The 27,212-nt window shown below is 40.9% G+C and overlaps 1 protein-coding gene across 1 annotated transcript in view; it reads left to right on the forward strand.

The window, feature by feature from the left end:
- The window catches only part of COL22A1 (collagen type XXII alpha 1 chain), a 196,552-nt gene that overhangs the window by 149,620 nt on the left and 19,720 nt on the right, over positions 1-27,212 (forward strand). Inside the window, exons 36-48 of the mRNA XM_017818265.1 lie at positions 1,668-1,721; positions 3,035-3,139; positions 3,621-3,665; positions 5,814-5,891; positions 8,619-8,654; positions 9,566-9,619; positions 17,795-17,839; positions 18,251-18,298; positions 20,187-20,300; positions 20,470-20,523; positions 23,565-23,618; positions 24,427-24,480; positions 25,967-26,020. Of these exons, the coding sequence (XP_017673754.1) occupies positions 1,668-1,721; positions 3,035-3,139; positions 3,621-3,665; positions 5,814-5,891; positions 8,619-8,654; positions 9,566-9,619; positions 17,795-17,839; positions 18,251-18,298; positions 20,187-20,300; positions 20,470-20,523; positions 23,565-23,618; positions 24,427-24,480; positions 25,967-26,020 (795 nt within the window). The remainder of the gene's footprint in view (positions 1-1,667; positions 1,722-3,034; positions 3,140-3,620; positions 3,666-5,813; positions 5,892-8,618; positions 8,655-9,565; positions 9,620-17,794; positions 17,840-18,250; positions 18,299-20,186; positions 20,301-20,469; positions 20,524-23,564; positions 23,619-24,426; positions 24,481-25,966; positions 26,021-27,212) is intronic.

The following is a 27,212-nucleotide window of genomic DNA, read 5'->3' on the forward strand; positions in this document are numbered from 1 at the left end:
GCCTTCAGAAACCTTCATAAAAGAGTTTGGCGAAATAAACACTTGAAGAAAAGTACAAAGGTCAGTGTTTACAGAGCCATAGTGCTGTCTACTCTCTTATATGGATCTGAATCATGGGTCATCTACTGCCACCACCTATGTCTCCTAGAGCGCTTCCATCAACGCTGCCTCCGTTCAATCTTAAACATCCACTGGTCAGATTACGTGACCAATACATCCGTTCTAGAACAAGCAGCAGTCACAAGCATTGAGGCCATGTTGCTGAGAACACAGCTGTGCTGGGCAGGGCACGTCTCCAGGATGAAGGACCACCGCCTCCCTAAGATCCTGCTCTATGGTGAACTTGCCACCGGCTGCTGCAAGAGAGGAGCCCTAAAGAGAAGATACAAGGACTCCTTGAAACAACATCTCAGCCTTGGCCATATTGATCGCTATAACTGGTCTACTCTGGCCTCCAATCAGGAGGTCTGGAGACACACCATCTATAACGCTGCTGATGCCTTTGAGAACGCACTCAGGATCACTCTTGAGGAGAAAAGACAACGCAGAAAAAATTGTGCCTTGCACAATTTTAGACTCCACCTAAGGAGTCTTTCTGCTGTGCCTTTTGCAACCGGACATACCTGTCTCGTATTGGCCTTTTTAACCATCAGCGCGCTTGTAGCAAACGTGGGTAGAGCCCTTCCCAAATCTTTGTTTGCGAAGCCTGGCCACGATGATGAATACATGTGCTCGATATAATGTATTCGAGCATAGTGGTTTAGCACAGAGGACTCTTTGAGCCAGAGTTTATTACCTGAGCAATTCAAGACAACCTAAATTGCCTTTCTACTAATTGTTAAGATACATTTGATTTAATCGTATCAATTTAATGATTTAATTTCAAATTGAAAAGCGATGTTGAAAATAAGGACCTTTTTCAATTTCATATTCCGTTAAGCAAACTTCTATACCAATAATACCAATATATGACCTATAAAAGCTAATATAGTCAGAAACTATTTTTAGTGGTGCAGAAAGGAAAATAATTATCACATCCATTCTGAGGTCAATCCAATCTTAATGGTGCCAAGACATGATTTCACATCTTAAAATGGAGTACACTCCAAAATGTGTTTTGGTGAGTTAGGAAGTTACAGTATCTAATTTAGAGCTCTAAATCATCTATATTTTGACGTGGAATCCTTTGAGAACTGCCAAGATGTGAAAAGGATCAAAAACTGAAATAGAGGATAAAATGAACATAGCTATGTTTCCCAATATTTGGCTTTGGAGAGCAGTAGCCATAAAAAAAATTAATACTGGGAGGATTTTGGCTTCTCTGATGACTGGGGGGTTGTTCGTAATGGATCAGAAACTGCTGAGGGTTTCACAAAATGAAATAGAAAGTTAGTAGTAGAAACAGAATGCACAAATCTAGGATTAGGTCTATTTCTGCTTTTGCTGTTCAGCTCCCCTTTGTATTGAGAAAAAATCCTCCTTTAAGGACCTGGCACACAGCTCTTCTGTGGTGTTCTCTGGATTACAGGTTGTCTGTACTGGGAAATGTAGAGCTGATACTAATCCTTGAGATAGAATGTACTGAACACGCAGGTCTGCCCCTTTGCTTTAGGATCAAATACTGCCTACAAAGAAACTTTTAAGCTTTAAAGTTCTTTTCTCTCCAGGGTGTTCCTGGAGGCCCTGGACTGCCAGGGAAGGCAGGAGAAAAAGGGGAAAGGGTGAGTTTGTTCTTTGATGGATTTGATTCTCTTTTTCTTGGGCATTTTAAGTAACTGGGACAGAGGCAGTCTGAACTGGGAAATTATTTCATAGGTTCATGTACGGTTAAGACACATGGGCTCATTAGATCATCTTGTCTGAACTCCTCTATTACATGTGCTATAAGGTTTTCACCTTGTTGCAGCTTTATAATTTACCTAATAAACCACCGAGATACGACTGGATAGAGTGAAGCCACCGCTACACATTTTGAAATGATGACCTTCTGCTGTCCTCATTGCCTGACAAGAGCTGGCATTTGGTGTTTTAAGAAACTCCTATTCATCACTGTGAATCCAAAGCTGGAAAGAAAAGTGTCTTTTATGATTAGAAAACAGATTTCTGCTTACCTGATAAGCTGTTATAACTGTACCATTAGTTCAGCTTTCCAGTGCAGTCTTGCTTACACTTTGCCTGCTTTGCCTCAGTCTTATGTCCCATCTCATGGGCTTTCTGAGGTCAGGGGTTGGTGATTTGGTCATGCACTGCACCCTGCCCAGAATGCCGGAGTAGGAATGATTAATTGGAAACATGGCCCCATATATGCATATATTTGGGGCTTAAAAGGGAATGAATCCCAGCCCCTTCTGTCAAATCTTCTTCCACCTCAGGGTCAGGCAGGGACCAAGGGTGCTCTCATACAGCATTGTGGATAGAGTGAGAAAGAAGCAACAATATATTTTATTGATATAAGACATTGAGTTAACAAAGTTCAATGGTAAATGCCACATTGATTTAACAAGATTCAATGCAAGTACTCTTGATTATTTACTGCATAAAGGACAGAGTCAGACAGAACTGTCAGGGAGACCCTTCCATTGAGTCATGAGGTTCAGGAAGGATCCCCTTGTGTTCTAAACTCCTCAGAGGGGAATTTAGGTGTGGCTGGATCCAGACTTAGTCATAAACTTGGTCAACTTTTTATGTAAAGGATTATATGTGTGCAGCCAATTCTTTATATCATTTATCTAAGGTTTCAAAGTTTCAACATGCTTATTCCCAATTCACTTACTGAGTGTCTGGTGTGCTAACATGGCAATTCGAGGTCTGTTTGAAGTTCGAAGTCTCCTTTTTCTTTCCTTAAGGGAAATTAAAAGTGCCTTGAGATTACTGAAGGTAAACACTTTCTATAAAAGAGTGTTTCCTATGATACCAAAAGGAAACCATAAGAGAAAGCTAGAAAAAAGACATATCTTTCAGCCCCAGTGAAAGACCTGAGACAGGAATGGTCTTTATTAGTCTACTAAGAGTTCTGATGGATTGTCTTCTACAGGGTGATCCTGGAAAAGAAGGAAAAGTGGGCTTTCCTGGGCCACCTGGTGTGCCAGGGCCTGCTGGAGAGCCAGGTTTGCCTGGGAAGGGTAAAGATGGAGCACCGGTAAGTCTAGCTGGCAAGCTTTGTGCTTGAATAGTTCAACATGAGACAGAAAGGCAAGACTTCTGCAGGAGAACAGTGGATTTACCAGAATCCATGAAAGGCCTGGCTGTGCAAAATGCCCCAGATCATAGCACTGCATCTAAAATGGCAGAGAGAACTAAAGCTGTATTTCTGAACACTGAGCCCCTTTTGATGTGCTGTGGTGGCCCCTGAAAATGGAGACCTCCTCGAGGAGTAGCCATTGACCTTGTGACCAGTAAAAAAATTATTAGCTTGGTGGAAGGTCCCTAAAAGCATTTAATTCTATCCAAGTTAGCAGATGATTTAATTTGCTTACATGTTGTCAGTAAGATACTGCCAGGATGGGGTTTAGGTTGGGGTGGGGGCTGGTGGTGGTACTTGCTGCAGGGACTATATCAAAGTCCAGGTTCCTGTTTGGCTGGATGGTGACTGTTTTCTTGCTTTACCTCCACCACTTTAGGGGGAAAGAGGACCACCAGGCTTGCCAGGACCCTTTGGACATAAGGTGATCATGTGCAGTGCTACTCTCAGTCATTTGAACTGGAAAAAAATTATGGTGAAAAAATGGTCTTTTTTCCCCTGGAAAATTGAGTTTGTGAAGCTTTCACTCAAAAACGCAGTCCTAGACTTTTAGGAGCTCCCTTTCTCTATTATTCCAGTATGTCTGTTGATGTAGATACTAAGATATAAATTGACTGTGCACACTTTGCACATTTAAAATTTCCTTCAGCATGATGTGAATTCAACACAGACTAAGGGCTAAATGCACATTTTTTTCAGGGAAACTGTAATTGGACCCTTTAATCCATACTGCTAGAGAGACATTGCATGGCTCAAGGATGATCTACTCTTGAGACTACTTGTCAGCCCCTCAAAGAGCAATTCTTCCATAGCACTCCTTCCCTTCACCTCTCCAGGGAGGTGTGAATTATTTTCCAGTGGGACCAGACAGTCTTGGTTTGCCCTCATATATCATAGTTAAGGCAAAAACTAACTAGTTGATGAGGTTAATGACAGTAATTTCTTCTGCTGAAAGTATTGCGTATTCCCTTACAAGTGCACAGGAAATAGAGAAAGGAACAAACCAGCAAAACCCTTTGCTTCTGGAAGCATCTGGATTGTGCTTGAATCTCCAATAAAACACATCAGAAATTCCCCTCTTTGAATTGACCATGCCCTGATCTGGATTGGATGAAGAATAGGATGTTCAAAGAGATTCTGCAAATGTTATAAGGAAGATTACAGCATTATGAGACTCAATCCAACTAGGTTTCACACTTTTGAAATAACCAAACTGCTATGAATATTTCTTTCTATTTTGCTGCGTTTTGTATAAATGCATTATAGCCTATTGTATATATCTTTGACAGTTCAGACCACACACTACACCCACAAAGACACACACAAATAGACAGAGAATTAACATAAAAGTCAGAAAAAAACACTAAAAGCAATGTCATGGAATATTCTATTCAATATCCACAGAAGAAGGTAAGAATCTTAATTGTGCACAGAAAATACTATTGAACTTTTTGTATTGAAGTTATCTTCTTGAATAAAATAGCAGAGAAGGGATCTGCTGGAGTGTTTGAACTAATCAGAATATAATTTTTCTCACTGTCCTAGCAGTATTGTTTCTTGATGGAATAAGATTAGTTTAAGAAGAAAGAAAGGGAAAAAATAGGAGCTATTGTAGATGGAAATTTGGGTGGGCAGAATCCACAGGTAACAATTTTTGTATCATGATTCTTTCTATACAGCTAGAAATAATGTAATAATAAATGGCATAAATGAGATTCATTTTTACAAATTTACTAAAAATGTGAGATCACATCTTACACCTGCAATGCAATCCATAAAAGTCTTATTGATTTCTCCTTATAACTCGAAAACAGATGTTAAAGTATTGTAACTGAATTCTTTCTTAGCCCTCTGTCTGCAGTGTCCATTGAACAGAGTCAAGTTGTTTTCTGTGCTAATCAGGTTTTACTTCAAAAATCCTGTTTTCTAGAGGGGAGGACTCCCCTTTTGTAGTACAGTGCTCAAGAGAGAGTGGTAGAAGTGTGGAATTATTTTTCACCAGAAGAATTTCATACACTACTGTGAGTAGGTCTATGCTGGTAAAGGAAAGGAGTACATTAAGATGTAATAAAACACCCTTAACTCTGTCTTCCCCAGATAAGCAATCTGTATTTGGCAATTTTTGTGACTTAGCCATCTACCATAGAAACAGAGAGAGCCAAAAGTGTATTATAGTGCTTAGTGCTTCCCCAAGCCAAGGAGAGTTCCTGATACCCCGATGAAGTCACTGTCACTGGAAATATTCAGGAGGCATCTGGATGTGGTCTTGGGAATATAGTTTAGAGGTGATTAAGGTGGTCCTGGGTTCATGGTTGGACTAGATGGTCTTGAAGGTCTCTTCCAACCTTGATGATTCTGTGAAATGCTGGGAATTGGATACTGTGCAATAAAATAAATGAAAAATAGTTACAGAGGTTGTGTTCCCACTCACATATGACGTGGCACACTCTGATGTTGTGTGAGTGCTATCAGAGATGGGCTGGGGCTCCTGTGATAGAAGAGGACAGTTTTCTTGGCATGATGAGACATTAACTGTGCCATTTAAAACCTTTAAATTCTTCCTTTTTTTCAGGGTGAAAGGGGAGCTCCTGGCCTACCTGGACAGCCAGGAGACAGAGGTGTGCCAGGAATTGGCCTGGCTGGACCTCCTGTAAGTAGCAGATTCTGCTGCAACCTGTAACAAGGTGAAAAATTACCCATTGCCACCTAAGGAATGTGTAGCCTGTGCTCAACTGTGCCTGTGGGACATCTTACCTTTTAAAGGTGCAAATTTCAGACTAGTCCAGAGACTGCCATTCGTGGCTCAGATATCACACAACTGTTGTTGAGGGCTCCTAATGTATTTAGTTTTAGTTGAAACCAAGAGGTAGAAAAACTGCTATTGAAATTATTAGTATCACTGGCTGTCACTCCTGAATTTTCTGCATCATCCTGACACGCTGGCTGTGGATGTGAGTGGAGATCTGTGCTGAGCCAGCAGCTCTGGTGTACTGGACAGATGTAACCTTGCTGTTACCCTGTTTGGAGGGATGACTGTGACACACATGCCCACATCAGTGACGTAATGACACTCTGATAGCAAAATACAAAATCAGATTGCTTAAATTGCTATGTTCCAAAAGGGCCATCATTCCCATAATTTCCCACAAACATTTAGTTAGTTGGACCCCATCTGGCTCCGCCCTCATCTCCTGCATATTAGTAGGTCACAAGGTGTATCTGAGAGTCTGCTCTGGAAAATTCGAATTTTCCCATTTCTGGGGTTTGATCACTCCAGTACTTCTTATGCACAACTCCTCTTGAGATGAGGGAGATTTAGGAGTGTTGTGGCTGTAGCCCTGCCCAGTGACCTCCAGATTTGCACTGAATTTGCTACTGAAATATGTTCTGGAGAAAGCAAACTCTTTTTCTAGCTATAATTACTAGAAGACATCTGAAACCTTGCATTCTTTTATTCTTTTACAATACCTTGTACATGCCATGATCCTGTACCAATCAGTAAATGTTTGGCTATCAATGCTCTGTTTATCTAGATATAATTTTCCCAGTCAGTACAGGGAATTGCCTTGAAATGACAAGTCGTATTGCTTGGTAATACTGACACTTAATATTTGCTTTCACCATGTTGAATTCTATCTTAGTTAAAGCAGATTGGGTCAGTCATGTTTCACACTGTGACTGTGTCATGACCTTCATGGTCGTTATGGGGTTACCAATGACTGAAGATTAGCTGGGTGTCATTTGTTAAGATTTATCTAAACAGCAGTGGTGTTCCTGCATTTCTTAGTGTTCAGTTATTAATATTAAAACTAAAATTAAGTTAACAAATGAGTACCTGGCTTGTTGGAAAGTCACTAGCTTGTGGGTGGTTCTTAATCACAGATTTTTAGATTCAGTACAGGGTTAAATGAGTTCACCTCTGCATCCTGATGTACACAAGATGACAAAGTTATTCTTCATTGGGGCTTTAGCATCCTCGTATCCTGGAAAACAAATGACTAAGAACTTGACTACAAATGCAGAGATCACTTGTCTCACACCAGTAGATTGCTTTTTTTGTGTGTCATTGTTATTTGCCCACTGTCAGGATGTATAGCCACCTACACACCACACTCTCATATAAGTTTTATTTATTTAATCTGCCTCATTAAATACTTAAAAAACCCCCCACAAAAACGAATGATGACTATAATGTTTTTTTCCACTGATTTTTCCATCATAACCTTAGGTCCAGTGCACAGACTCTGGAATTTATAAAAACCACTGCATAACCCCGAATCTATCAGGCTGAATCCCACAGAAAAAAAAAATCAAACAAAAAAACAGAATAAAATCAGTGGAGCTGCTTCAGAGCATATTATACACTGAATTAAAAGTGTCAGTCTCTACTCTTTTAGCAATGTAACAAAATTGTGTTCATAATACTTCAGCTTCAGAGCTGCAAGCCAGCCACTCTTTTTAATTGAAAAACTCTCCCTATTTCCTACTGTGCCCTTTACCTCTCTCAGGCTTTGTTCCCTGCACAAAAAGTATATATAGCTGAGGATTTTTTTTTACCTTATCTGTTAAAGTATTGAGTTACAATTGACATAACACTGAGCCATAAACTCAAGCATTAGCAGAGTGTGTTCTTCCCAACAGAAGAGGGGACTGCTCGGAGAACTGGGGTGACTTCACATGTTTATGCTGAAGTTGCCCAATGGGTCTGTGTGCTGAATAAGTAGAAAGGTTTCCATCTTGCCCTGCTTTGCCCTGTTGATATTACCATGGGTTCAGAATTATGCATTCAGCTGTTGCTTGAGCGCAGCATTGAGGACTGTATGAGGATTAGTGAGTTACTGTGCCTGAAACAGTAAGAAAAAGGAGAGGAGTTATAGTGTGAGCCAGTTAATTCAAACACAGCCCCAAGGATGAGAGGATAAGCCTTGTTTTGTGTGTGTTTGGGATACCAGATCGATTCATCTGTGCTGGATACAGGTACTGCACCACTTCTGTGGTGTTCCTTCAGAAGTGAGTGCTTTCTAGTACCTCACTCTACTCAGCTGCTCCTTTTTAAGTTGCATCCCCAAACAGATAGAATATACAAGACCACTAGACTTCTTGCTTTGACATAAACTGAAGAGCTCAGAGGTCCTATGGGATGTCCCAGCCCAACAGATGTTGTGTTTCTGTGTGGTTCTGTGTCCCCAGAACCGGCCAGGGGCGAGGCTGAACATGGATTGTCAAAGGGCATATTCAGTGGACACACACACTCCTGTGCACAGACACGTAGACCAATGCAGAAAATAATCCCTTAATGCTTCAGGACCCTCCCTGATCAGACAAAGGGGGATGTTAATTTTAGGTGGTTTTATTGCTGTGTCTTTTCTGTTTGCAGGGCCCTGCAGGACCCCCAGGAGACAAAGGGTCACTGGTACAGTATGTCTTTCTAACTATACCCAAATTTTATGGGGAGGGGGGTAACCATAGTAAATGTGCTTCTACCAGTGATTTCATGAAGGCATATGTAATTAATTTGGTTTTGCCTGAGAGTTGGTCACAGAGTGGCTGACCCTCCAAAGGGGACTTGTTCATTACCAGGTCCTTGTCTCCTATATTGAGTTGTGAGAAAGAGTTGATTGAGAGTCTTGGCCTGGGGACAACTTTTCCTTATGTGTCAATAATCCTACAGGAGAAAGATTCAGTTACTTTTTCACCCTTCATTCAAAAAATTATATCAAGGCACATAATTCAGGACACACTACTATGCCTTATAGCCACAGCCTCAAAGCTTTTAAATAAACAGTTTTTAAGCATTTTTTCTCACTGAAATCTTACAGATTTTGGTATTCACCAAACACAATTAGTTTCTCAACATTCAGTTTTACAAGGATGCAATCCATTGTTGTGAAACAGATAACTGTACCATGTTCTCACAGACACTGGCATGAATTTCCAGCACAACAGCCAGTCCTAGCCAGTGCGATAGCTTGGCACTGAGGAGCTGGACCTTCTTTTCTCCTCTACCTTCCTGTGCTCACTCATATTTTCTCCCTGTTCAAAAACTTGCCTCCTATAAAGAGTCATTATTATCTTTCCAGTCGATGTATGTGAAATTTGGCTTCAGAGATGCTCATGAAGTCCCTTGAGGCACAGAAATGATGGATACTGGAATAGTGCATTGTGAGATTTAATTATAATTTTTCTTAAACTCTCTCATAGTTGTTTAACTGCTAGTTAATTTTACCTCAATAACTATTAGGCTGAGGATTTCTTTTCTTCAGCTAAGAGGCACTTCATAAATGCTGTTCACGTTATTGGGTTTGTCTGTTCTCTCCCTTCCAGGGTCCCCGTGGTGTTCCTGGTATCCCTGGACCACAGGGGCCTCCTGGGCAGGATGTAAGTAAAAAAGAAGTCTAAGTGCTCAATAAATTTGTCAATGCTTGAATCTAATATTCCTGAAAATTTATGCTTACAGTCAACTGCAGTCACTGGGTGTTACTAGGATGGTCTAAGGGAGATGACTGACAGAAGTGGAGCTCTTACAAGTTAGGATGTCAGATGGGAAAATAGTTGGGATAAGGATTGCCTCAAGGAAAGTGATGGACTTCACCACTGAACCATTTTAAAATGACACTGGAGAATGGCAGCATACACTGGGGAATGATTCTACACTGGAAAAAGATGGTTGTTAAGCTGTCTAGGAACTTCTTAGAAGTCTCTGAGATAAGTACCCCTGTAGTATTTCTATGAAAACAGGGCCACAGCTGTTGAAAAAAGTTCTTTATGAGTTCATTTCGCTGCTGCTATTGTTCACGTTGGATGGCATTTTAACCTCTTGGTACATTGTCCTCTCTCCTGCTGTCTCAGTGGATGAGTCATGGAACTGAGGAATAGAGAGAAAAGTGGCAGAGTCCCAACTGGAAAACTGTTCCCTCTCACTGCCTGATTCTCTTGCAGTGCTGAATCAGAAAGAGGAGCATTTTTTTCTCTGTGATGTGGAAACCAGTCCTCTGACGGAGGCTCTGAAGATTTTGAAAGCCTTGATCTTTGGATTTGTGCCTGTTGAGGGAACACTGTGGGGATGGGGCAGTGACCTTCTGTAACTCTCCTTTTCAGCACTGTTTCATGATGCTGATGTTTTATGTCTGAAATGGGTACCAGTTTCCACTAACTCCCCAACAAGCAATTTTCAGCTCTAGTGTGGCTTTACTGACATACATGAGGTGGCCTAAAAGTTTTCTTCCCACCTACTTGTTGCCCAGAGGGGTTGTGGATGCCCCCATTCCTGGAAGTTTTCAAGGCCCTGGGGCTCTGAGCAACCTGGTCTAGTGGAAGATGTCCCTGCCCATGGCAGGGAACTGGAATGAGATGATCTTTAAGGTCCCTTTCAACCCAAACCATTCTATGATTCTATAATTCTGTTATTCTGTACTTGGTCACCAGATGAATGATAATGTTGGGATATTCTTCCACAGCCCACGATAGTAGAAATGGTCCTTTGCCTCCATCACCCTGTGTCCCTGAGTAGCTTCAGATGTGGGATTGATTGTGTCCTGCTGACTGTCTGTAGATCTCCTCACCTTGCTTCAGATGGCTGAGATTTTTAATCAAGAGGTTTTAAACATGAGATATGATAGATGGGTTTATTACAACTGTGTTGTGTGAGGCAAGTGCCAGAGGCAGCTTTTCAGTGTCTCTGACTCTTCTCAGACAAGTGTTAACTGGTCAGCTCTTGGAGAGGCAGCACTGCAGTCTTTACAACTTTTTTTTTCCCCTGCAGAAGATTAAGTCAAACAGAACCATTCCTCGTGGTGCTTGTAAAACACATTCTCCACACTTACTGCACATTCCAGCATTTCTGGTGTTACAGCAGGGATAACCTATTTTGACAAGATCATGCATTCGCAGTTTCTTGATCTCCATTTTCATTTAACTAGTACAGAGCATTTTTTGTTCTGTATATGCCCTCTTGGATATCAATGAAGTGCTCCTGCATTCTCTGAAGCGTGCCCATTTTTGTACTCTGCTGTGTTCAAACAGTATGGCATCAGTTAGGAAAGCTCCAATTTGAATTGCTAATATGAATTTGCCATGCAACTCCCAAGCCATTCAGTGTCAATTGCCTTAATGACTTGCCTCAGAGTCTTGTATTTTGCTGTGGCCTTTGCAAATGTGTTCCATGTTTTTTTCTGAGGCAGAAAAAATCTTTTAAATCACATTTACATACATTAAATTATTCTTTTCATTGTTTTTTCCAGTTGCAAGCTCATCAGATGCTTGTGGAAGTGTCTGCCATAATCTGTTGTATTCTCTGACACTGCAAAACAGATTTACAATTGTATTTGGGAAGGTGAAAGAGTCAATACTTCTTTTGCAATAGTTTTGGCTTGAATTATCTCCCATAGGTGAATAAATTCGGGGTTTTTTACATGACTACCTTCTAACTTTTTTCTAGTGCCCTAAAAGCATGTGCCTTTTTTTTTTTTTTTCTGATAGCGCTGCTCAGGGTCACCTTTTGAAATATCTGTTGGCAACTCAATCAGATATCAAGAGTTCTCTGGACAGTGTCTTGTTTTATTAAAATTTAGGTTTTGAAAATGCTTGTCTAGGTGTGCAGTACAGTTGTGCTGGTTTGGCCTTGTTCTGTTCCTCTTTGCAAAAGGCTTGGTATTTATTTGTCCTGTGGAGTTCATTATGTCCATAAAACCCTACAAATTCTCTTATTCTGGAACAAAGCTGGGGGATATTGTCTTCTCCCATATAGATTATTTTCTTATCTTTAATTACCTTTTTTCTTTTTTCTGATCAACTAAAACTCTGATTATTAAAGCCCGAAAAGTGGAGTTTTTTAGGTCTTTGTTATTTCTGATGATACAACTAATTTGTTCTGTAACAGAACTACTGTATATTGTGCCTGCTTTAATGCCCTCAGTCACTTAAAAAAATTACATGCTTTTGAAAAAATATAATCCAAATCAGATTTTAATCTGCAGTATTAAAATAGTGTAGCCTTAAGTACCTTCTGTCAGAGAAACTGGCCAAACTCCTAGTCTGAGAATTATAAAAAAATATTTCTACATGTTAAATAATGTTATATGCATGGCTGTCTACTCCAGCTGCTGCAGATCAGGTCCCTCCTGACTGATAGGTAGATTTAAATTAGATATTAGGAAGAAATTCCTTACTGTGCATATAGTGAGGCACTGGCACAGGATGCCCAGAGAAGCTGTGGATGCCCCATCCCTGAAATTGTTCAAGACCTGGTTGGGTGGGGCTTTGAGCAACCTGGTCTAATACAAGGTATCCCTGGCCATGGGAGGAGAGTTGGATTATCTTTAAGCCCAACCATTCTATGATTCTATGAAAAGTTTATAGGAAGATATAAGACCATAGGACAAACCATGGTGATGAGGTGCAGAGCTCAGCCAATCAAATGCATCCACCAGAACTCTTTTATGTGTGACCAGCCCTCTGTTACACCCTTTTCTGTCTACCCCTGTCTGTTACTCTCTGCTGTCCATTCCCCTGCACAGCCCCTCATGCGTCTCCCCAGCTCTACCAATTCCTGCACCCCTCCCAGTTCAGGGTCATCTTTGTTTACAGTCTTATCACTTGCAAAGTCCAGACTGGTCTCCCTGGAAGTGCAGCCTGTGGTTTCCTGATAGCCCATCAATTGGTGTGTGACAAGATTTGTTTCTTGTTTTGTCTGTGTCTTGGCATATTTAGTTTCTGATTTCCTCCTTTTCCCTTAATTTCCCAATTGACAAGGTCCTGGATCAGATAATCTTGCTGGAATAAGCCTCCTCACACTTCCACATGCATTCATCGATTAGTGTGACTTTCCAGACTTGGTTCCCATCACTGCCATCCTTATTTGTTGGTCAGGTTTTTGTCCTTGATGTTCTAATTTATGTCTTTTTCCTTATTTTCCCTTGTTGCATTGAAAAAAGGTCTTTGACCTGATACTCCCAAAGGAGCAGACACTCTCTGGCCAAATACCCTTACACTGCATGTTTTGGGAATCATCCTCTGACTGTCTGCTGAGAGATAAAATGTTTCTGTTCAACATAACTACTTAGTGCTCTTAAATTAGGAAATAATCTGAATGAGACATTCTCTTATCCTACTATTAGCAGTGAGGGCACCTGTTTAATAGGCCCTTTCTGTACTTTGATTATGATAATTTTAATTAACATAAACATTTAATTAATCAATATTTAATTAGTTTAATTATTCATGGTAACTAAGTTCCAGCATTACTGGGAAGTTAATCTTCCCCTGAGTTTACTTTCATAATTACAAAACCTTTGTGGATGCATATATTACTGTCATTGGATTTGAAAAGCAGGGTTTTCTTTTCTGAGGTTGATTTTCCTCTGCACTTAGAGGGACAGTTACAAGGAGCTTTTCTCAGTATTTTTAGGGTAGTTACACCCCAAACCAGAATACACTTATTGAACCTCCTCTTGTCTCTTTATTGCTGTAACTTATAACCTATTTAAATTATTGCATTTCGAGTTTAATTTTCAGTTGTGTAATAGAACCATCCCACCATAAGCCTGTGTGACTTACACACTTTCCTTATATACTTATGTGTTTCGTTATAGATTTTCTTTAAGTCATGTATTTTCCCATGCACCACTTACCTGAGCATCATTTTTCAGCATAACATCATCACAGTTTCCCTCAGTTCCCAGTTAACAATCATTCCTATGTGTCAGATTTTGCAGACTGATACTCTGGATCCTGTGCATCACAGCTCCTCATTGCTGACATTTTTTCCCTATATTGGTGTGCTGTACCACTCATTGGAAATTCCACTTTGTGCCAGCCACTGTTGGCTGCAAGTTCGTGGAAGTGTTCAAACTTTACGAGCTTTTCAACACTGGTTGTTATTTGGATCTGCATGTTTTCCCACATCATGTTAGCAGCATTTCTTTGCAGTGCCATATAGTTTTTTGGTCAGACTAATTTCTTCCTTTTTTTTTTTTTAATTTTAATTTTCTGGATTTCTCTTTTCCAGTTTCCTCTCCTATTAGCTTGTCAGATGCATTTATATCCTCCATGTTATCATTCTAGCATTTTGATTCTGCTCTGGGCAATTTGAAAACGTGCCAGGGAAGGTTTAGGCTGAATATTAGGAAAAGGTTCTTTGCTCAGATGGTGGCCAGACACTGGAACTGGCTTCTCAGGGAAGTGGTCACCAAGCCTGACAGAGTTCAAGACATGTTTGGAAAATGCTCTCAGGCACATGATGTGATCTTGAGATTGTCCTGTGCAGGGCCAGGAGTTGGACTCAATCTTTGTTGGTCCCTTCCAACTCAGGATATTCTGATTCTATGATTCTATGCTTGCAGCTTGACCCTTTTTGTCAGCCTTTTCTAACTCCAGGCCTCTATAGAACAACAATCTTTCCTTTACTTTGGATTATGCTTCCATTTGCCTGTCCTCTGATAATGCACTGTGCTGAAGTGCCATCATCCTACATCTGTTTTTTTCTTTTTGGTTCAGAGAAGCATTCTTCAAAGGGCATTCTCTGTTTGCAGTTTTGTACCTTTCAGTTGTGTGATTTTTCCTGGGAATTCAGTGTTTTTCAGGTTTGTCAGCCATGGCACAGAACTTAATCTCTTTTTCTGTCTCATTTACGCCCTGTTAAAGACATCACAGCTTCACATCATACAGCGTGCAAGAAAGTAGGTCCACCCCTTTTTGTCTCAAGGCAATCTGATACCATGTGGATATCATAGCTGTGCTTAAATCTTCCCAAGGATTTCAGTTTTATTCACTATCTTCTTGTGTGTCTTTTCACATAACTAAGAAGTCTTTTCCTATACTCTTTTAAAAAAATCTTCTTTAAATACTCAAATTACACTGCTAGTGCCTTGTTCATGTTTCAGATCCCAAAGTAAAAGGCTGTCAGTGAGCCCTATGGCAGAAATAGTTTATTTATAGCTGTGCTACTAGTCAGCATGAAAGACATTTCTGAACTGTCTTTTCTGTGTTGCTTTTTGATACAGGATTATTCTCATGGTTCAAGTCCCTGCTTTGCATCACACTTTCTAAAGAAAGTGCTGTGTGAGTCTTCCTGAACACAGTAGATCTGGGAATATAAGACCTGTGTAATTGCTATTTAGTCAGCCCTCTTCCCACTTGCAGAAGTGGCTGAGAACCACAGTGAAGAGGATGCCAAAAGCATGACCTGACAATTAGCACCTCTGAAAGACAGGGGACTTTGCAAACATCCCACAGTCCTCTAGATTCGCTTTGATGCTCTGTGGTGGAGGCAAAACTATAAACAGCTATAATGTTTCCTTATTTTTACTCAGTTCCCCAATTGTGGGGAATTATAAGTTAACCTTCTCCTTCGGACCGTATCTTCTCTTTATTCTCCCCTGCAGGTTTAGTTCCTTGGGAAACAAGCATTCATCCATAGGCTTCAGTACTACTTCAGGTCCACTTTAGATCCACTTCAGTTTGTGTTTAATATTCATCTCTTAGAAGGTCAAGGTAGCTGAAGGATTGTTGCTCACACAGACAAATTTAATGTGGAATAGAAGAAGATGATCAGTATATTTTCCCCTTGTTTTGCTCTCCTCTAGCAAGACATAAAGGATTTAAGTACTATGTGAGACACAAGGACGAAATTCAAGTTTTCCCTATAGCACTAGTTGTGGTGTAGCACACGCAGTGTGTTTCAGTCATAAATCCCCAGGTGGCCAAGTACTAACCATCTGGTTGTCTTCATAAATAATACAACAAACTGATTGGAGACAATAGACTAACCTGAGACAAGGTGACTGACAGAACATCCAGTCTTCATCCCAGCAAAGCATTTAATCAATTTTTAATGGAGGTTTCCAGGTGAAAAATTTTGATGGCCTCAGATTTAACTAGCTAGCCCCTGCTGAGCCACTACTTGTATATTCATTGTATTGATCATCATCCAGATTTTGACGCAGCCCAGAAAGCCAATTCAGTCCTGGGCTGTATCCAGAGCACTGTGGGCAGCACGTTGAGGCAGGTGATTGTCCCCTCCCTGCTCCTCTCTGATGAGGCCCCACCTGCAGTGCTGCATCCAGCCCAGGGGTCCCCACCACAAGATGGACAACAACCTCTTGGAGCAAGTCCAGAGGAGGCCACCAAGATGATCAGAGGGATAGACAACCTCTCCTATGAGGAAAGGCTGAGAGAATTGGGATTGTTCAGCCTGGAGAAGAGAAGGCTTTGGGGTGACCTAATTGCAGTCTTCTGGTACTTGAAGGGAGCCCACAGGAAAGATGGAAAGAGACTATTTACAAGGGCCTGTAGTGACAGGATAAGGGGGAATGATTTCAAACTGAGAGTAGGTTTAAATCAGATATTAGGAAGAAGTTCTTTACTGTGAGGTTGGTGAGGCACTGGAACAGGTTACCCAGAGAAGTTGCAGATGACACATTTCTGGAAGTGTCCAAGGCCAGGCTGGATGGGACTTTGAGCAATCTGGTCTAGTGGAAGGTGGCCCTGCCCATGACAGAGGGTTGAAACAAAATATTCTTTAAGGTCCCTTCCAACCAAATCTATTCTGTGAACACCCTGGCTGACAAATCTGGAACCACCCCAGAGAGCGCTCCAGATGGGACCTGCTGCAGAATCAATAAAACTGAACACAGAAAGGTGCTTTCAGATGGTCAGTAGAAACTGTTCTATTAGAAGCAAAAATAGTCAGGTAGGACAGCTTTTGTATGTGGTTAAGATAGATGAAAGATATTTTGTATGTTCTTTAAGGTTATCAGTATAGATAGAACATGCATATGTTTGAGTGATGACACAGGGTGATGGACCAGGTGGATACAGGAATTTAGCAGAAAGTGGTTTGGGGGAATCTCACCAAATCTATCTTAAAACACCACTACAAGGATGCTCTCGATGCAGATTTCTGTCATCATCTGGACAGTGACCAACTGTCCTGTTCAAAAGGTTTGGTTTCCCATGTGAGCATTAGTTTATGCAAAGATATTACAATAATCTCTAGATGTGGTTTTTGTTTTGTATTGTTTTTAACAAACTAATGAGTTGCTAATGACAGGTAAGAGAAACCCATTGAGGGGTGGGGGTTGTCTCTTTTCCAAACCATGACTTTCTAGGCTTAAAATTCTAAGGATGCTGGTAATTTCTATGCCTTCATCTCATGAAAACTGAAACCACTACAGCTCCCCAAACAAACAAACCTGTTTGCAAGGTCTCAATTTTGCATGTTACAGATGCCATCAGAGATTTAAAGCTTCATCCTTCACACTATTCCAGTTCATAGTGTTTCCTGTGACCAGAAGACAAACTAAAGCAATTTCAATCTCTTTGTGACTGAAATGAATCTACCAAGGTCACATGGTAGGTAAATAAGGTTTAGGAGGAGTTCAGAGGATGTTAAAGTTTCAGGTATTGAGTTTACTGTTTGTCACATGCAAGGAGAAGTGCTGCTGAGCAGCAGACAGTAAAATGTGTGCTAATCCAGAGCAGTCAGCAGAGTGTAAGAGCAACCTGGGGGTTATTGTATAATAATTTCACATTTCTTTCCTTTCTTTTGATCTGTAGGGTCTACCTGGAAGTCCAGGGGAAAGAGGACCTCCTGGAAAACCTGTATGTAACTTCATTTTTGTGTTACATCTTTCTTTTAACTCAGTTTGCACCTGTACACCTCAACTCAGAAGAGCGCTCTGGTGCTTTTCCACTGCTGCTTTTCCCAGCAGAGTAAAGGGAAAAACACTAAGACCCACTAAGGAGTTATGATAAATATATCTGTGACAACTTTGAAATGGTATGAAAATAACTGGATATTCTGCATGTAAAAAGCCAAAATTTTAAAGGCACCCTTTTAGCCCCACTGTGCAGTGCCCTCAGCAAGAACTCGTCTCAGATGTGATGAAGTGCATGTTTGTCCCAGTGAATCCTAGGCAAGGAAAGGGAAACCAATGAGCACATTCAGGAAAAAGATCTAATGTCTTGTTGCTTTTTAAAATTGTCTGAGATAATGAATTTCTCATTCCACAGGGTTCCCCACCCCTGCTCTCTCCAGAGGACATAAATCTCCTAGTAAAGGTAATCAGCCTTTGATGAGGGTGAGAGTTTATCTGTGTGTTTGATTCAGACCTGACTATCATTCTGTGATGGGAAAGTGTCTGACTATAAGTCCAAAAGGTGTCTTTAAACACTCTGTCAAAGCTTGAAACTTGTATGTCTCCTACTTGCACTGGTATTGGGACATTAGAGCTCATACTGGAGATCAAAATGGCATCTCCAGCAGTGAAATGACCTACAAAGATCCCTAGAAAAATTTTGAGGCTTTCTCAGTTATTTCAGAGGCATGCATTCCCAAGGAGAAATAAACATTATCCAGTAGTATTATCCAAAACAGAAAATGGAAACCAAATTAATAAAATATCTGATTTTTTCACATATATCTTCAACAGTGACTGGAGTAATTTTGAACTGTGTGTGCAAAGTTAGTTTGCACTGTGCATCTGAAAGGATGAAGATAGTTAACCCCAAAAGCACCCATGTTTCAAAAGTGATATTCTGTCTGATTTTACTCTCCATGTAGAGAGTTTTCTGGGAAACAAGTCAGTCTTTGGTAGGCATTGACTGCAAAATCCTTTACAGATTTCCATGGGCTAAATTGGGAGTCTTTTAAGCTGTCTTGAAATATGGCAAGAAATCCTTTCTTATTGATTAAAACAAACTAAACAATTGCCTTCTTTTACTGACAACATTAACAAAAGGGCCCTTTAAGATTGGTACTGTGAAATGACTTCTTTGAAGAGCTGTCTCTGTTTTGTGGAGCCCAGTATGATTCTAGAGGTTTCACTGTAAGGTGTTGTTTGGGATTTCTAATCTGGACAAGAACATGACACTCATTCTTGGGCACAGGACAAAATTTTGGTATTCTGTCAATTATTTCCTTTACTTATGCTATGGTTAAACACACTTCTGCATTCTTTCTGCTTAGTATTTTTTCAGTCCATGATCGGTACAGATCTGTCTAAAGCAACACCTTGAAATTCCAGGTGAAATAAGGGCTCTGCTGTTCTGGGTGTTTCTCAAGCACTGACACTGTAAGTAGATAAAAGTGCATGTAGGGACTGAGACTCAGAAAGGCAGTTTACCCCACAATTTTACAACAGATCATTGACAGAGGTGGGTGTTGTAGCAAGGTCTCCTGACTCTCAGCCTGATGGTCTGTCTGTTGTGCTGTGCTGTCTCTTATAGGCAGGATTCCCTCTCCTTTTGCTGAAGGGAGTCTGCCTTTGAAATGGAAATGTCATAACACTGTATTTAATTTCCTGAGGATAGCTGAAGTGTAAAGACTACTGAGATGATGCTTCAAAGTTTTGGAAGGTTTGGAGGTAATGATTCTCCATGATAAAATTTGGCCAGGACACTGTGACATTCACTTAGTCTTCACAAACTCCATCGGATGAGTTCTCCTTGGCAATGCCAGCTGCTGAATACAGTTTCCCCTTCAGAACACCCTTTCTGACATTGTGCTGCACCTGTTTTTCCCTAGAAATCTGCCCTCTGAGCAGTAACCCAGCTCTTTCAGAGTGGTGCAGACACAGTTTTCTAGTAGTTTTGAAGCTTCAAAATGATGTTGTTCTTGTTAGCCTTGCTTTGCGACTCTCTGACCTCCATGTCAGGAAGGGGTTTTTCCTTGGTTTCTTGATCCTGGATGATCTGTTAGGATCTAGAACTAATAGGAAATTCCCCATGGGAGCATGTGTGAGCTCAGCTGCTGCCCCTCACTCTGCTCCACACTACCCCCAGTGCAGTTCTGTGAGGCAAATTCACCCCAGTCCTATCCAGTGAGGTAAAACTGCAAAGCTTTGCATATTATACCAGCGCCCCAGTGCTGCGTTCATATTGGGTGTCTGTAGGGTCTGCTAAGTGCCTGAAGTCTATTGCTGATGTGTGTCTCCATGTTCTTTCCAAGGATGTGTGCAGTGAATGCCCTCCTGGCCCACCAGGACTGCCAGGCATCCCAGGTTTCAAAGGTGATAAAGGTCTCCGAGGACCACCAGGCAGAGATGGCCAGGATGGGAAAATGGTAAGAGAGCCGGGGAAGTGACCATGCCTTGGATCTGGTGTAACCTTGTTTTTCTTATAATATGGCTGATGGTTTCTTATAATTTTTTTTTTTATTAACAATCTACTGAATCTTTTTTAGATACTTGTGGACTAAACTAGTGTTTACCTCTACCTTTTCTGCATTGTAGGGTGTTGCTGGTCCCAGAGGTCCTGCAGGCCCACCAGGGCTTGATGGCCCAAAGGTTGGTTGGTTGTTTTTCAGTTGTCCCATGAAAACTTTTTTGTGACTAATAATCACACTAATTAGTCTGGGAACAGGGTGCCCAGAGAAGCTGTGAATGCCTCATCCCTGAAAGTGTTCAAAATCAGGCTGAATGGGGCTTTGAGCAACCTGGTTTAGTGGAAGGTGTCCCTGCCCATGGCAGGAGGGTTGGAATTAGATGTTCTTTAAGGTCCTTTGCAAGTCAGACCGTTCTATGACACTGTGAGTATAATGGATCCTTGGTGGGATCCATCTCTGTGTGAGGAGGTAGCAGTGCCCTGTTGGGCGGGCAGAACTGCACAGCTCCCTGCATGGATGCTGTTTCACTTCAATAGTGTCTTCTACCATCCCTTTCACACACCTTTCACACACGTGAAGGGCTTGATTCTTGATATTGAGTTTCTTTACGTTGCTGTTCTGAAGACAGATAAGGACACGAGAGTAAGTTTCAACCCAAACCAGGTGACGAAGAAATCAAAGCCTCAGCAGTAGCCACTGTGCCTGTTCCTCTCCTCTTTGAATGTTATGTTCCGGAACCACTTAAATTAAGGCTGCTGCACTGAGCTGCTGGGCTCCATGTACACCGTCTGCCATGGTGGTTTTATCCACAAACTCTGAATATTTCCTGAAACAAGTTATAGGAAGAACTCCTTGTTTCAGCTATGTGCTTCTGCCTTATGGTCTAGGGACATAGGCCAACACAAAACTTCCATTGTCTGAGGTATTCCACATTTCAAGCATTTCCCATGAAGATGTCTGTCATCGGTCAGCTCACAATGCCAGTGTCTGGTCACAGCTGAAACCTTTACAATTGCCTAATGTGAAATACATTAAAAAACATCAGTGGAGGGAAAGAGAAGGTGATTTCATGATGGACCACAGTTTCCTCCACATATCCCTGTATTACTGGCTTACTGTCTAAGATTAACTCCTGCTATTTTCACATCTTTGTATTTGCACTTATTAGAGTGTAGGACAAGCTAATAGAGATTCATGAATTAATTTTATATCTTGCAATTAATAGTGTGATGGAGAGAGCAGTACAGTCTCAAAAGTAAACACAGAGTTGATCAAAATGAAAGAATGTTCCAGGATAAAATTTGCAAGAGAATTAGTAACACATAAGGCCAATAACAGGCAGAAATGCCAAGCAGTCTGAGACATACCACATCTGCTACTTTCTTCTGTGTTATGAGAAAGCAGAGATTTAGGCAGCAAAATTGGATGTTTAGGTGAAATACAAGGACAAATTTTAAACTGTACATGTGCATAAAATAAAATCAAGCAATTGATAAATAGCCTAACTTGAATTCAGTGAAAAGAGTTTGCAAATGCTAAAAGCAAATATTGTAAGACCCATGGGAAGGTGCAAACACAGAGACAGTCTTCGTGAGTCCTTACTGAATACATTAGGAGGAATCTTGCAGCGAGAGACCCAAATTACTCTCTACTTATGACTATGTGGTATATTGTCCTTACCAACACCATCTAAACTATGAGGTCTCGTTCTGGAACAGAGCGGTAGAACTTCAGATCTTTGCTCGTGAGCAGCTTTATGCCTTCTGTCCATATGAATTAGAGCTCTTTGAATTAATAGATAGAAACCCTCTCTCTCTCCCTTGTCTCCTAGCTTTGATGTAGTAAAGCAGAGTATTATTTCCTCGGCCAGCAGTTCATTATTGTTCTGTGCATTATTCATAACCTGTTCACCATCACCTCAGTATTTTTCACTGTGTGAGACTCATCTTGCCTTATTTTAAGCACTGATGATGCAGACATCTACATTTGAGTTAGTGTTACGACCCACCCCAGAAAAAGGGGAGAGGAGTAACCCAGGTTCTTATCAATAATTCCCTTGGGGTGGATTAGAGTGAAACGACACTGAATAATCGGTGTCTGAAAACATATATAGGTAGGGTTTATTTTAACAATTTTGTTTTAACAGGTATGTTAGCATTTTGGGTGTTGTCATCTATATTATATATCATAGGGATAACCCCTGGGGGGGAAAATGCATAAGGGAGAGAAGGGAAAGACAGGATAAGGCTAAGGGAGAGTAAGGGAAAGAAAAGCTGAGAGTGGACAGATGTATATAGTCACCACCCATGGGGTCCAGCGATGAAACTTGGTAGTTGCAGCTTCCATGTCTGTCAGTTGAAGTGGTGGTCTTGATCTGCTGGGAGTGAAGGAGGGAAGCCCCCACACTCCAAGAAGTTATGAGTTATTATATCCATGGTTAGTGTCACGGGCCATGCCTCGAGCCTCCAACCTCTCCCTGGGCCCTGCACAGAATTTCTGTGTCTGGCCTGGTTCCCACCTTTTTTTTTTTTAGATTGGCAGAGGGGGGATGGGCTGTTATGGGCCATCAGAAGTCCTGCCTTTTCAGGGCTTGACACCTTCAATTGTCCATCAGAGGTATAATGCAACAGCCTGCAAACTTGGCTCTTTACTGGAAGGAGGGATGGGCCCAACTGTCCATCCAAAATGCAAGTCAAAAGCCTGCAAAAGTCTCCTAGAATGCATAAATCATTAAACATTTCAGTCTCTGACAGTTAGCTGTCTGTTCTGTGTCATTAGGACAGAAAGACAGAGAGAGGAAGAGGGGAGCACTTTTTGTGCATGAATGTTCAGGCTGCACCTTGGAAATGCCATTTTTATTGCTGTTGTCCCTAAAGGGAGGGGAGATTACTAACTCATACTGTGGAAGTCTTTGTTGGGCCAGATGATTCCTTATCAAGATATGATTTTAGTGAAGTTCCTAACAACCTGCCTGCTTTTTAAGGATGTATAATTCCTCTTTATGTCTATGAGACTACAACATTAAAAACCAGCTATGCTGGATCTGCTCAAAGGCCATCCTTCACATATATCCTGGCTCCAGCATTGGCAGTAAAAGTCTAGGAGGTCTCAGTCTTAATTCATGAGTTTTATGGTCAAATGTCCAAGTGCTTCATGAAATAGGTAAAAAAGTTGTCACAATACTGAAGTGACTTTCAATGCCTCTTTTTTTTTTATTATCAGGGTGCTAAAGGAGATCGTGGTATGACTGGGGATGTAGGAGAAAAAGGTGAACAGGTAAAAACAGTGTGCTTTCCAACAGTGCTGCCTCTGTGCTTCTCCCTTCATCAGTAATTCCTGTGATGTCTGTGGAATAATTCCCTTCTCAGAGGCAAAGCAAGAAGATGGGAGTTCTTCATCACTCATAAACCACAAATGGGCTATTCTGAAGAGTGAAACTATAGCAATCCTGAACAGGTTTCCATTCTCATCGTCTAGTAAAAACCTTCCTGTATCATCTGTTACCTCAGTTCTGGACTAAATGCATTCAATTCTCTACATTACCTAACCCTTAGTAATTTCCTCAGACATTCCCTAGATGGTATCCAGAAGGTCAGGTGTCTTTGGGTTGAAAAATCCAGTGTTTCTATTTTTCTTGAAAGATGAATGTAAGGATGACCCCTTTTAGGAGGGACTGAGTTGTCACAGGAAAGAGGAGACTGGTCTAAATTACAGCAAACTGTTTAATGTGCAAATCAGCACCTGTTCAATGGGATTTGTAGGATATTTTAAACAGGTTTGGTTTCCTGCCTAAACTTATGTATGTGCAATTCCACGATATCTGTTTTCATCTTCCATTAGCATAGTCTGACGTATTCATTGGAAAAAGTACCTGAAATTATAACTATGATATTTCTGAAGTGTTCACCTTGAAAAACAAGGTTGTGCTTTAAAAAAGCCATGGTTCTTTATTTCCTTATAACCACCTCTGTCTGGATATTGTCTAGCTTTGATGTTACCTCACAATATTCAGTTACCAGTTAATTTTTATATGACTAGAGGTGTGAATAGTGCCTAAAGAAAGTCTCTTTTTTTTATTCTGCAGGGCCACCCTGGAATGCCTGGCTTCTCAGGGGCTCCTGGAAACCCTGGTCCACCTGTAAGTTCCTTTGTTGCAAAGATGATCCAGTACTTTTCTTACTAATAAAGGCTGTTGCAAGCTCCACGTGGAAGAAAGGACTGTTCCCATCTGTCTGTTCACTGAATTTGCATTTTCCAGTGGGTTCCTAATGGTCCCCTAAGTGTCATAGAGTTCCCCACTCATGGTAATTGCTATTTAATATATTGGCCACTTTTCACTGATTGCTTCAGCTCACTCTGTAAATTGATGCTAAGCTTCAGTTGCTCTCTTTATACAACACAATGATGATGAAAACTCTTCCACAGAGACTATTTAATATGTATATAGGTGTTTTACTCTATGTGGAATAAGGTGTTAATCTAGAACCAGCACATCTAAGAGTGTTTTAGTTCTCAATTTTACACAGTGGTATGAGACTTGATTTTTTTCGATTTTCATATCATGTGGTTTACTTTTGAATTAAAAGGCCTCTTACATATGTTCCTCTCCATCACAGTGCTCCTCATTCTTAGCTCTACTCACTCTGTAATACGTTCATACTTCTGTGTATTTAAAAAGAGGTGACAGTGCAGAATCAGAGCTGAAAGAACTTGGCTTTCTTGCTGGTGATATCTCCACTTTACGGCCCTCAAGTGTTTGGACTTTTCCTGAGTGAAGGACTTTTCTCTCCAAACTGTCTTTCTTTGCCCACAGTCATCACTGCTCATATTGCTGCTTACAGTGCAGTTTGGCTCTGCCGTGCTGAGGAAGTGCAATCTTCCTCTGTACTGGGGATCTGCACAGTCCAAATTTACATTGCACCAACTAAATGACAGAACATACCAGAAAAATAGGATTAGATTAAAATTCTGTATTCAGATGGTAGCAGTGCCTTAAGGATGCTGGATGCTTTGCCATGGGACAACATGTGGACTTGCATTTTGGGTCATTTGTGCTCCTGTGAGAACTATTTTAGGAGAAGTTAATAACAGACACATTTACTGTGTCTATGTTAACCTCATACTTGTCCTATGAGACCCTCTGAACAGACTCACAGCCAAAGAAAATGTGCTGTGAAATCAAAATGTGAAACTGAGCCTGTCAAAGCAGAGCAAAATGTGATGTCCCTTCAATAATTTTACTCTTCATCTTTTGCTGACTTTTGCCTCTGCCTTCATTGACTCGTGGCTCAAAAAGTTTTCCTACCACAGAGTATGCTTCATAATTTCTCTTTTCCTGTGATTTCTGCTCTTCAGAGTTATTTTTGTCACAAGATTGGCTTTTTCCTATTTTCCCCTATTTTTGGAAGGAAGGACCAGACTGAAGTATCTGACTTTTTCTGGCTTTGGAGGCTGATTGAGTGCAGAGGTTGGCACTGCTTTTTGGTGATGAATGAAGAAGTTGAATGAATGCTGAACTGAGTGACTGAAGAAAACTTCAGGGTTGCCAGCTGTGGTAGGAAGTATGTTGACAAAAGTACAGAATCCATGAATCATTCACATTGTTTCTGCTTTATTTTGTTTAGGGATCAGATGGGGCACCAGGACCAATAGGACCAGTGGGAAACCCAGGAGACATAGTAAGCTCTAAGCTCTGTGCTTCACCACTGGCTTCACCTATTATTATTCAGTCTGTATCAACTCTACACCTACAAGTAGGAGCTCCACAAATAACAGATTACTCTCTTCTTGAATTTTTTTCTTTTACTCACCAAATGGATCTCCAAATTAACCAGAGCGTAATCCAGACCATGGGATATGTATGGAGGTTTTCGTACCTCTCGTGTGTCTGTCCTTGCTATTAACATCTCTTAGGCTCTAGAACAGGATTACTAAATCTGTTAGTATGCTTCATAACCTAGGCTAATACCTAAACTCTGTGTGGGGATTATCAGAATATAACCTGCAACATGTTAAAGGATGTCACAGCACAGACTGCTCAGATGCCAAGGCCTGACATCATTCCCTGGCACCACTGAAAATACCAGTACAAGTGAAACGTCTGAGAAGCCCAGGAAAACTTTTTGCTACTTCTGTTTCATTTGAAGGGTTTTTAGATGCTACTTTATGGTAATGTATCAGAAAACCCTGGGAGAGACAGGTAATCTGATTGATGCTAACTTCAGATTGAAAAGTTAAAAATTAACGTTCCCTGAGGAATACAAGCTGTTGAGCTGGAATAGTTCAATACTGTGTAATTCTGTGATTAATTTCTAGATCAGGGTTTCCTATGGAGCAAGTTGCTTTTTTCAGATCCATTGCACAACTTTAACTTCATCTTAAGTGAGCAATGATGGTCCTCCTGATGGTCCTCCTGATGGGTGTTATGAAATCAGTGAGCACTCTCAGCAGAGAGGCCAGAGTCTAGAAGGACAGGCTGACTGAAAATCCATTTCAAATGGATGATCAAGATTATGACACTGTGAAAGACCTGAGATGCTATTGTCCAGTCCTGGGAATTTCTTGGGATTGTATGCAAAGCACTTCCTGTAACTACTCATTAGATAGTTACCTAATGCAGGAAGTTAAGGACAAAACATTAAATATAATTATCTTCAGAAAAAAATTACCAGTGATTTCAGTGGTTTCCCAATCTGTAAGAACTCATAGTTAACACAGAATTTTTTAGGTGAAAAGAGCGCTCTCCAGTTTAAACTAGAAGTGATTCAAGAAAACCTCATAGACTCTGTGACATGGGCTACAAGACCAGCTTCTCACAATTGTCCCTGGTCAAACTACATGTGATAAATCATCTGATGGAAGATCTGAGAA

The sequence above is a fragment of the Lepidothrix coronata genome, unplaced genomic scaffold, assembly GCF_001604755.1.
Source record: "Lepidothrix coronata isolate B3197 unplaced genomic scaffold, Lepidothrix_coronata-1.0 Scaffold67, whole genome shotgun sequence".
Classification (NCBI taxonomy): Eukaryota; Metazoa; Chordata; class Aves; order Passeriformes; family Pipridae; genus Lepidothrix; species Lepidothrix coronata.